The sequence below is a fragment of the Vanellus vanellus genome, assembly GCF_965231255.1.
Source record: "Vanellus vanellus genome assembly, chromosome: 3".
In the NCBI taxonomy this organism is placed as follows: Eukaryota; Metazoa; Chordata; class Aves; order Charadriiformes; family Charadriidae; genus Vanellus; species Vanellus vanellus.
This window is the reverse complement of record NC_138907.1, coordinates 67122981-67135479: the sequence shown is the minus strand read 5'-3', so window position 1 is coordinate 67135479 and position 12499 is coordinate 67122981. Positions and strand designations below refer to the sequence as shown.

Here is a 12499-nt window from a genome sequence, read left to right as displayed (position 1 = left end):
AAGATCATAGAGTCCAACCATAAAGCATGAAAACATACATGATAAAATACAATTTAAATCTCTACTTCCTTTAGACCACTTCAAACAGGTATACAAGAGAAGTTACTGTCCCACAAATAACTACACAGTAGCAAAAATGAAAAATGCCCAGACTCCAACAGAAAGAACATTTTGAAGTCTGTATTATTACATCTGGACCTAAAGCCATATACTTCAAAAAGGTATTAGAAAACCTCATCCCACAACAAAATCCCATAGCAAAACTTAGAATCCTGAAATGAAAATATGAATCTATGCATATCAAATTTTACCTTCATTTTTCTCTCTGCAAGGTTAACAGGACAGCTGGATTTGTACCCTTTTTTTTTTTAAAAAAAAAAACACAACTCAGAGATGGCTTGAGTGAACAGTTTTCTAACATAGATCTGCTTAGTTAAGATTGAACCAGAAAACTTCATTGATCTTCAAGAATATTTGAGAACTAGGACAAATTTGGCTGAACCATACCTAGTTTGTGATGCCAAGAGATTCAAATGAAGGCTCCAATCCTGCAACTGGATCTGTGTAAATAGCTGACACGGCATACAAGCAGCTTCACATAAATAATTAATGATCATAAGTAAATAATGATCATTGCTTTGAGGTGTTTCTGTATTAACTTTAAAACAAACTTGGCACTACTTGCATTTCTAATTGTCTTCTATTATACTGAAAATTCATTTCTGCAGGTTAGTTCAGTTCTAATAATAAAATACAAAATCATCAGCCATTTTCTGAAAGCATCAATACAGTTATACAACTTCTGAAAAGCATGTTACTTTTTGTCAGGTGGCCACATTAACAAATTCAACTATAACATGAAGTTAATTACCTAAAAGTGAGTAAATTTTAATGTTTTCCACAGTTTTAAACAGAGTACATTAATTTTTAAATGGAACATTATTTCCTGTTCTATACCCCTACACCACCCTACTCTATATTGATATTTTTAATTCACAAATTTTCAACAGCCCAAACATCTTTATGCTGGTGTAATTGTAGCAGCACAGCTATAGTTCATGTTCTGTCAGCATTTCCTTTATAAGCTACGTTCTTCAAATTTGCTCCTTGGCCATAAAAATTCACGCTAGGTTGAAACTTTGTGTAGGAATTCCTATACTAGCAAACAGATTTTAAGAAGTATAGGTCGAAATATTTTATTATTTAATTTAACTTTTCTTTGATTATTTTAGAGACAGTAAAGTAGGAGTTAAAAAACAGCTTTTTTAACATCAATGTTTTTTGAACTGAAGGCACAGACCACCCATAGTTAGAAGAATAAAGTGGGTTGAATGTATTTTTTTGTCTAGATCTCATATTATTTACCAGCTACAAGATACAAGCTACAGAGGAATAGTTTGGTTTATTAACTGAATGTAGACACAGAAATAGACACAGAATACAAATACTACTAATTTCAACACTAAACCTGGCAGCTTGTTTCCAAGGTTTAACATTTCAGCTGCTTTAAGTCTCAAATACAAAAAAATTGTCATATACAACACAGAGTACTGTTTGCCAAGATGTAGGAATCTGCTCATTCCAAAACATTGTCCCAATCCAGAAAGAGCATTGGTGTATTTCACTTACAATGGGAAATATACACAAGGTTTCAGGATGGTGTAAATTTTATAGTCAAGTTACAAATCTGAAAAAAGTTTCTTAAATGGAAACACTGACACAACCTTCACTATAGTATTGCAAACAGCAACGCTATTTTATAAATATTAAACAATGTTTTTTAAAGTAGGTGTGGAATTGATTATTGGAACAAGGGATCAACTGTAAATATAATACCCATAATTTCAAATTTCAAGCAGAAGTCCACTTGGTTGATTTGCTCAGGCGTTTATTTATTTATTTAAACAAGGAGTCAAACTTTAAGGAACTACTTCTCACATGGTATTCTGTACTACCTTTCTTTCACCTAGTTTGGGGAACACTATAATTGCTTGTTGGGAAGTTCGTTGCACAGGCTTCCTAATGATAAGAAAATTCCGCTAGTAAAGCTTTTTTTTTTGCCTTTTTTTTTTTAAAGCAGTGATGTATTTACAGCTTTATAATTTTACAATCAAGTGCAGTGGGATGTTTTTCCACTGATATAAGGAAAGAAATTTTGAACTAAGAATCTCTCCTCATCTGAAAATTCCAGCAGACAAAGTTCTTATGACTGGTAAGAGAAACGGTAGTAGTCCATTCCAATGAAAAATATGACCAAAGGACTACTGACTGTCAGTTTTATCTACATCTCTCATATGTCTAGAGATTTACAGTAAGAATTTGCCCTTGACTAATGGTCCTGCCAATTTCAAGCCCTGACTGTACATGTATTCTCTAACTGGAATCAGTGGCTACAAAGCGGCCAGCGTATCGTTAGTCACAATACAACAGTAAGGTTGTGAACATACCTGAGCAATGTTCAAGGTCTAGAGCATTGGAGGATGGGCAGGACAAGACAGGACAGAACAAAAATAAAGGAAGAAAAAAAGAAAAGACAAAACAGTGACTATGAGGCCAGCCTCAAGGATCCCCAAGTCAGACTAAGCCCTCCCATTCTAAGGTATAAAAAGAAAAAATGTAACAAAACAAAACCCAGCTTTTCACTATTCTAGTACTATAACATGCCAATACAACAGAGTACAACAATGCTTTAAAAACTAATGACATGAACAATAACCATTTTTATTGTTTGAGCTAGCAGTCTCCTACTGTCTGTCAAAGGTGTACTTGAGGCTGGCCTTATAGGAAAAAAAAGCAATGCAAAAAAAAAAAATCATATTTTAAATCTCTACTTTTTAATTTAACATCCGTAAAGCAATATACAAATGATAGGAACAACAGTGTCCAATTAACCTAATATGATCTCATAAAAAAATAAAAAAATAAAATAAAAAAAAAAAATCACTCTCTGGACCTAAACTGTTTTGCTTAGTTAGCTATAGCAAAGAAAAGAGAAAAAGAATAGTGCAGATTCTATGCAGAATTAAATCACATGTTACAGCATAGTACAGTACCTGCTTATTCAGACCTAGCATATTGCAGACCATATCCCTTGAATACGGTTGTTCCAGCACATATCTCAACAAAGCAGTCTGTGGCTCAAACAGATCCTTAAAAAAAAAAAAGCAATCACATACAAACATATATTGCCTCAAGATTGTTTAATACTGAGTTTACATTTAACTGAGTTAAACAACGTAAGAATGAACGTTCAATTTATGCAGATATGTATTATCTGGCAAACCTTTTTGCTCTCTGATACCCAAAAGAAAGGAGGAATTAATCACAGCTCTTAAGAAGTGACAGGTGTTACGGGGACCAAGTGGAAGAACATTCTTCATCCAATAAAAGGATGGCACCCTTTTTGAAACAGTCTTGAAATACTGGAGGACCGCCAAGAACTCAAAGGAAGCCAGGTAAGACAAATGAGGAAGAACACGACCAAGATCCGTAAAAATCACGAGTACCATGAAGAAAGCAGATATGGAATAACTGCTCTCTGTATCTTCCAATAGCTGAATCACTTTAAAGAAAAACATTACCTGAAGCTAGGTTCAAAACAAACAGAAGGAGCCAATTCCTTTTGCAACATGAAGTTGAAGTGTGGAACTCCCTGTCAAAGGGATATTGGGGATGCTAAAAGTTTACACAGGCTGGAGACCGGACAAATATTTGGAAGAGGAAGGTTTACCAAATATATAGAAACCAAATCTGTCTCAGGAAACAACCAAAACTATAATGGCTGTAGAGTGTGAACACTATGTATGTTGTTAGACATACCATCTTTATACGCTTCCTTAGGCACCTACGATATGGGGAATGGGATGCTGGACAATGTGAATTTTTGTCCTGATCCTTTACAGTTCTTCAATTCCTTCAGTACACCACTATTTCTCACCAAAAAGTTTAGGTCTAAATAACCTAACTTATACGTAAGTTTGAATTGTAACATTTATTTCCTATGGAATAACAGAGAGCACAGAAAAGAAGAAATTGCCTTCCCATTTTCTTTCATCCCCTCACTGCTAAACTAATTTTCCAGTCAAGTCTCTGTTGGTCTCTCATGCACACACCCACAAGCACATCAGACATCTCTTGTTCTTCAGCATTCTGGGCATCAGTTATACCACACACTACTTTAAAGGTCCTTTACATATAGCACAAAATCATTGACGATTCATCAACACAGTGAAAACACCTACATCTTCAATGTTAGCCTAGCTGGAACAATCAGATACTCACAGTTGAAATTATTTCCCCACACACACACTCGTATAAAAGCTTCATATTTATTGAATATAACGTGTTTAAGAAGCTTAACAAGGCATACCTTATCATACGGTAAGAGACCTTTCAGAGGAAAACGAAGAGTTGTAGGATCCAGCTTCCATGAGTTACACATGGCACCTGAGTTATTTACCACAGGAAGAAGACTACAGCGACCTACATGCAATGAAACATAAGTTCTAAAACAGTGAAACTGGCCTATCGTTTAATCATTCTGATGCAAAAATTGGCCTCAGCCACTTTTATGCTCTCCTTAAATTACCACTGTTTAAAGCTTTTTACCACAGGATTGCTTCAGGCTGATTTTATTTTTCTAACTAATTTTCAACTAAGAAAATATCTAGGGAGTAAAAGCCCCATTTGTTCAGATTGGGTACCCTGAAAATAATAGTATTAGCAAATATTGATCTAAAAGGGCACTTTTAGATCACCAGAAGACTGCTCCATTGCCATTGCTGGGCCTAGTGTCATGGATTTAATTTTAGTACACTGACCCTTTCCACAAAGGAAATGGTATTACTAACCTAAGTATATAATCTAGTCTTTCAGATTTGCTTCATTGACCCTGTAAGATAAAATGTGAGCAGGATTCTGTTCAGTAAATGAGTCAAACATAAGCATCTGTACTTCAATTACAGTTCACGGAGATCTAGTCAATTCAGTCAGTGTAGGCCAATGTAATTCACGTGATCACATATGAATAGTTTTTTGTAGGGTAAACATAGACTTGTTAGTCAGTGTAGATTAGACACCTAGGATTTATTTCAGTTGCTTAAACATAGGCATATGAACTGAGCCCCTAGCACACCTGTGTATCAGTATCTAAATTTAGGTGCCTCAACTTGACCAAAAACTTTGCCTCAACTTTGACCAAAATCTCACTGTCAGTTCAAATCCCATGACTTCTATTGCCCAGATTGGCCATATTACTATCAGATAAAACAAATAGTAAATAAATATCTCTTTCTCTCCTTCAACCATATCTATACAGGCCATTTACACATACAAGACTTGCAAAAATTTGTGTGCTATGCCACACTTTCAACAGAAGAATAACTACGTGCTTGTGAAACACAAAATGCTTTGAGGCATTACAGATTAATTTACGTTCTTAATCTCTGCACTGAAAAAGCTCAGTTGCAATAAACCTTGCTCAGATCTAAGTAGCTTAATAACAGCTGCATTAATTCTCAAAACAAAACAGAAGACATTTTTATCTTTTTGAGGAAAAATGCAACAGGCTTCACAATGAAAACAGCCAAATTTTAATATTCAGACTTCTAGCAAGAAACAAAGGTGAGTTTTTCTTTCACAAAAGAGGAGAGACGGTACTTATCTGAGCTAGAAAATGTTCACACAGAAGCCTGACAAAATAGGGAATAAGGCTGAGCAGCTACAAAAGCTCCAATGGAAATTGAAGTCAGAAAACACTCCGGGACTAGCATACCAGTGGATCTGTATCAACTCAAAATCCTTGAGCACAGAAAACCTACGGTTTTCTTAACATCTATTGTAGTTAGAAACTATATGGCCATGTAACAAGTAGTAGACTTCCACTACCAGCTTGTAGCAAAAAGTCATTTGATTCATCAATATGAATTTTCCCCTCCAAAGCAAAAACTTAAGAAAAGCAAGTCTGAGAACAAACTGACAAGAGTATAGTTACTACATGAAACATGAGCTCTGAATCATTTTGCTTAGATGAATACATTCCCCAAAGGTTAAGAAACAAAATAGTTCAAAATAAATTAATTTTGAAGTCATTCATGAAGTCATTCTCTTACCACAAATGGAATTTATTCTTGCTGTAGGTCTGAAGGTATCCACAAAATCCGATACTAAATTACCTAGTAACTGGGTGAGAAGAGGAGAAAAAAGTAAGTTAAGAGTTTAAGTTGCAGATACCAATAAGGAATATGTAAGACTCAGAAATAGTTTATACATGTTAATAAAATATACAAGAATCTACTAAAATAACTAGCTTCCTACACATTTCAACAAGTCAGAAAAATCATCCAGAACTTAAAAACACAAAAGGAAAATGTGACCTTATAAAAAAGGGGCAGGAAGCACTCTTCTCAGTTTGCACTCAAATGGGAGTTTATATAATAACTGTTTCTTCTATACATACTATATTATTTAAGTGCACACTATTTAGGAACAGATGATTTAAGACAAGCTTTAGAATTTCTGTTCATAACAAATCTGTTTGCCTCTGGATAACAATTCCACAAAGACAAAGGACATAGATTAGTACACTCTGGATTAAATCTTGGCTCAAAAGAAGTCAGTATCAGTTTTACTATTAATTCAAGGGAGTCGGGATTTTATCCTTTTCCCGACACCTAGTTATTTTAACAGAATACAAAACTAAAAACTGGATAAACATTACATTCTTTTTGGAAACAGTGATCATATTCATTGCATCAGAGCCCCAAATATTTTTGCATAACGGAATTTAAACAGAAAGAAAACACTGGTCAGCTATTCAAAGTGATTTTTCTTATCTTGAAGCCAAAAAGAAAGCACAAACTGGTAGGTAAGCATGACCTGCATTTCCAAATGTATTCGACAAAACCAACTCAGTGCTTCAAGAGTTTTGAACATCAGGCCATAGGTCAAAACTACATCATCAATTTCATGCAAGAACACAGGGAGCTGCTGCTGCAGTCACATCAAGCCTGTACCTTAATTTACACGCCTAAACAGAGCTTACTGTTGAGTAGAAGATTTTAAATCTTCATTTAAACTTTGCTTTAAAAAAATAAAAGTAATTTTGTTTTGTGTGGAACAGAACTCCAGATTACATGATTTGATATCATATCATTACCCAATGGGGAAGTTTTCCTTCAGGATATAGTTTTCTGATTTCAGTAACCGCAAAGTAGGCAGGTAACAAGCATGCATTTCTTTCCAAAATGTAGGCTACCACCTATAAATAAAACATACATCAGTGTAAAAGGCTTTGGATAAGGTAAACAAAGGTGTAGTCCGCCTACTAGTCTGAGGCAGCCCATGAAAACAGACATAAGAATTAAAGTACTTTTTCTTACTGTACCAACTCTCAAAAAGAGCCATCCCAGCCATTAGAAACTCATTAATGACAAAAGAATGAGGCCTACCTTCCTCTATAGTGGTAACATATAAAATTCAGATAGTTACCTCTCTTGCTGCTAAAAGCTGCTGTACAACAGCTGAGCTCACAGTGTTTGGAATTGTTAAGATTTTCTCTAGGATCACTTTCAACAGATCGCGCACACCCTAAAAGAAAGCACAGAAAATTAATGCTCCCAGATATTCTTTATTTCTGGCAGAAAGATTACACAATCAATATGGTCAGACAATATTTTGACAGACAAATTAGCTGTTTGTTGCTAAGTGTCAGAAGACAGACCGCTACTGAGAGTACAAATGCTAGTGTCATTAAACTCCTTATGAAACTTTTCAATCTTAGGATATCCCAGGTGAGAAAATAACTGTTGAAATTTTGATGCACATCCAGAGACATCCAACCTACAACGGCCTGTGCATGCTGACCAAAGTACAATATTGTATTTTACGCTTTTTGGGCTAACACGCTCACCAATGCTGGTGAGGTGATTCTCTCCGAGAGACGCATGGTTTCCTACTCCTTCTGTTAGAGTTGTACTCTGCCAAAGACTCAGATTTCAGGACTTTTTTCCTACATAGTAACAGAGGTCAGAGCAGATGCTACAACTTCAGCATTAATGCTTGACTTTTCCATGTGTACCACTTCCACAACTGTATTAGGGTTATTTAGTTTGTAACTGAAAGAGGGATGAAAGACAACTGTGTAGTAGAGAAAAGAGTAGGAGGAGTTACATTGTCCCTACAGAATTAGCTATTAAGGTAAAGCTCAACTATGAAAAAGCATTAAAAGTGGTTTCACTGAATTGTTTTTTTCTTTCATAATCAAAGCAGACTTTGAAACACTGCATGCCTCTGACATAAAATCCTAAAATCTAAGCCAGAAAATAACATGTCGTATCACAAAGGGAGGAATGGGGGGAAGATACCTTGTAGTCTACACCTCCAATAATCTTCCGGACCAATTTAAATGTTAATGCCCACAACTGTGTCCTTTCCCATTCAAGTGTATCAGAGTTTATCAGAGACTCACAAACCATCCTAGCAGAAGGAGACAATGCAAGAATGAATGACAGATACTAAGCATGTACTTAGTATATATAATTAGAATGTATATATAAAGTTATATATAATTTCAAAATGTCACTGGTAAATACCCTCTAATATTACAATTTCCATGTATCCTACTTATCGATTCATTCTGACATAGCTTACCTGGGTGGCAAAAGCCCAGTTTCTACTGCCATTGCTAAACAGTCATAGAGAAAAGAAATTCTTTTTGGACTATGCTGGCTATGAATGAATCTTACAATCCACTGGACGCACTGTTCATGGGATTCCTGAAAAAGCAGTAGAGGGGAGAAAGAATGTATTTACGGGTAGTGAAACAAAATATAACATTTATATAGTATCCTACCACAAAGAAATTAAACTAACAGAAGAACAAGATTATAAAATGGTAGAAGTTGTCCATCTCTCCAACATACAGTTTTCCCTACAAGTCTTTTGATCGAATTTTGAAGAAGTCCAGTTGTCCAGTATTAGTGTGCTGGTTAACAATTCAGTGAACACCTCCTAGTTGAAACATTGATTTCTATAGTCAACTTTGTTTTTCACATATAAGTTTGCACAAAATAGAATAAAACAGAACTGTTCTATACTATTTCCTTTTTACAGTTATAATGGAATTCAGTGAAAACAAAGATGACGAGGTACCCCATTATAGAAGAGAGCTTAGAGGTATCTAACTTTTGGAAGGTAATTTCTGAACATAAACAACTATAAACAACTATTTTCTTTTTTTTTTTTCCCCTACTTATTTACTTCTACCGGAAATCCCATAACAAACTGCCTTTTTTGTTTATGTCTTTACTGCTATACTTCCATTTGCTTATCTGTATTTGCATTGCACACTAACCTCTGCTGAAAAACTATATAATCTTATAAATGTCAAAACTAATCTTTTTCTTGCAAAGTCTTCCTATATTCTTTATTGTGCCATGTCTGAAACCAGATTCTGAATGACTAGACACAGACCTTATAGCTTAAGCATTTGTCTACTAGGCCAGGTTTCACTATATTAAAAAATGATATAAAATACACGTAAGCAACAAATTAAATGTTAACCTGGGAAAGACTGCTCCAGAACTGTCTAAAAGCGCCCAGGCAGCTGATCAGTTTGGTTCTCTCATCTTCAGGAGTGTCCATAAACATACTAATGCAAATAAGAACATTAGTTATTAGCAGCACCCAATGAAAGAACACAAGTAGAAAAATACATGTATACAGAAAGTCTTGCACAAATAAACTAATGTTACACTCACCCAGGAAATGCCTCTTCAATTACTTCTGTTTTCTGTAAAAGAAAAGCCCCGAGTGAGCTATCACGAAAAGGTTTTCTATGACTATCACACCACCAGGATGAAGCACAAAAGAATAAGTCGTACTGTTGCAGGACTGTATCAGAGACAGATATGTTTTTTCTGCTATGCTAGACTCTTTCAAAATTGAGATTGCTTTGTTTTCATATAAACATATAAACAACATACCTTGTGGATTCAGATTAAGGCTCTTTGTTTTGGGTTGTTCTCCCCCCCCCCCCCCCCCCAAACACCTAGAGATGAATTTACTTCCCAAAGTTGGAGAAATTGTATGATTCTATTATTGGAGCTCTTTTTTCATATGTTGAAAAAATTAATATTTTTTAATCCCATTAAGCTTTCATCCCACTTATGTTCCATGACACTCAGTTACACAAATCAATTACATGCAGTTACTTTCTCATCTGAGTATAGAGATGTGCTCTATAACTGACCATTATCTATTTTCATTTTTATATTGTAGGAATAAGAGCATGTAATAAAACACTCTTTCTGGTGATCCTTCTCAATTGTACAGACTAGAAGTGCCTGTCACTGCTACTCATAGCTTTCTCAAGAAACAAAGAGAAAGCAATACTCATCTGTTCAGCACAGAAACTTAGGTAAGTTTCACTGCTGTCCACCAAACCGGTAATAGCAGCAGTGAAAGTAAAAGCTTGCTATATTTTTCAGTTATGGCTTCAAAAATGCAACTGAATTTTGTAATGGCCTTTTTTTGTTCCATAAAAATTTTAGGCAAATAACATTGCTGACGAACGGGCAATGTGACAACACAGGCAAATCACAATGTTAAACACGTGAAAACATAATCTGAATGACAGTGCCAAAAGGAGAAGTCAATCAGGTATGGGCAATTAATATGCTATGAGCAACTCGACACCATTCAAAGAAAACTACATTGTGCATTTTTTTACAATGCAAACTTAAAACAGAAAGAAAAACCCAGCCTTCCTCCCTCTAGTAAAATTTATCAGATGGACATAATTTTCAACTACATTTCTCTATGAGACCTATTCTTTCCAGTTCAGCCAGTTCAGCCAGCCTCTCCTGTCTCAAACCTCAGACTCCTGTTTAGGATCTTACTAACTACTGTTACCCCAGTGTTTCAGACCATGAAGTGCTCATATCTTCCAAGGAGTTCGTTCATTTGTACTCTACAAAACAATGACTTAATGACCCAATGACTTGGGTTCACAAAGGGAAAGGCCCACTTAACTAACTTAATACCCTTCTACAATAAGGTCACTGGCCTAGTGGACGAAGGGAAAGCAGTGGACGTAGTTCTTCTGGATTTTAGGAAGGCTTTTGATACTGTCCCTTACAGCATCCTTCCGGAAAAGTTGTCCAACTGTGGGATGAGCGCATTCCCGGTATGCTGGGTGAAGAACTGACTGAAAGGCAGAGTTCAAAGGGCTGTAATGAACAAGGCTACATCTGGCTGGCGACCAGTCACCAGTGGTGTTCCTCATGGTTCAATTCTAGGGACAGTTCTGTTCAGTGTATTTATCAATGATCTGGATGCAGGAGTTATATGCACCATTAGCAAGTTTGCTGACAATACCAAACTAGGAGGTGCTGTTGACTCTTTTGAGGGACAGGAGGTTCCTGCAGAGGGATCTAGAATTCCATGATTCCATGATCTAGATAGACTGGAACATTGGATTATGAATAATGGGATGAAATTTAACAAGTCCAAATGCCAGATACTGCATCTAGGATGGATTAACGCCAGGCACAGGTATAAATTGGGAGAGGAGTGGCTGGAGAGCAGCCCTACAGAAAGGGATCCGGGGCTGCTGGTCAACAGGGGACTCAGTATGAGTCAGCAGCATGCCCTGGCAGCCAAGAAGGCAAACTGCATCCTGGAGTGCATCAAACACAGCACAAACAGCCGGTCAAAAGAGGTCATTATCCCACTGTATTCAGCGTTGCTGTGGCCTCACCTTGAGTGCTGTGTGCAGTTCTGGGCCTCACAATTTAAGATGGATGTGAAGGTCCTTGAACGCATCCAGAGGAGGGTGACAAAGCTGATGAAAGGGCTGGAAAGAATGTCTTATGAGGAGCAGCTGAAGACTTGGGGCTTGTCTAGTTTGGAGAGAAGGAGACTGAGGGGTGACCTCATTGCTCTCTACAGCTTCCTGAGGAGGGGATGGGGAGAGGGAGGTGCTGATCTCTTCTCCCTGGGATCCAGTGACAGGATGTGTGGCAATGGTTCAACGCTGTGTCAGGGGAGGTTTAGACTGGACAACAGGAAGCATTTCTTTACCAAGAGAGTGGTGAAACAGCAGAACAGGCTTCCTAGAGAGGCGGTTGATGCCCCAAGCCTGTCAGTGTTTAAGAGGCATTTGGACATCCCTGAAGTGCTCAAGCAGTTGGACCAGATGATCATTGTAGGTTCCCTCCAACTGAAATAGTCTATTCCATTCTATTCTAATGATGTACCAAACAACGTTTCATTTTGCAAGTACCATTGTGTGGGTGTATTTCCATGATTCGCTCACACCACTCTGCTGGCTGAAGAAAAACATCTCCAAGAAATTAATCTTCTCATAGTCTCCTTCCAAATGCCTCCTTAAACTGCTTATTCTACAATAAACTCAGCACACTGTAATTTGGGTTTGAACAGGCAATCTGCCTCCCCCTGCTTTAACGCCCAGTCCCACTCTGCGTCATCTTCCTGACAA

The 12499-nt window shown here is 36.7% G+C and overlaps 1 protein-coding gene across 1 annotated transcript in view; it reads right to left on the bottom strand.

The window, feature by feature from the left end:
* The window catches only part of MED23 (mediator complex subunit 23), a 41374-nt gene that overhangs the window by 28491 nt on the left and 384 nt on the right, over positions 1-12499 (bottom strand). The window contains exons 2-11 of the mRNA XM_082480861.1: positions 12284-12329; positions 9759-9790; positions 9562-9649; positions 8650-8774; positions 8364-8475; positions 7489-7587; positions 7157-7258; positions 6111-6180; positions 4370-4482; positions 3054-3149 (exon numbers count right to left, since the gene is read on the bottom strand). Coding sequence (XP_082336987.1) covers positions 3054-3149; positions 4370-4482; positions 6111-6180; positions 7157-7258; positions 7489-7587; positions 8364-8475; positions 8650-8774; positions 9562-9649; positions 9759-9790; positions 12284-12286 — 840 coding nt within the window. The 5' untranslated portion in view covers positions 12287-12329. The remainder of the gene's footprint in view (positions 1-3053; positions 3150-4369; positions 4483-6110; positions 6181-7156; positions 7259-7488; positions 7588-8363; positions 8476-8649; positions 8775-9561; positions 9650-9758; positions 9791-12283; positions 12330-12499) is intronic.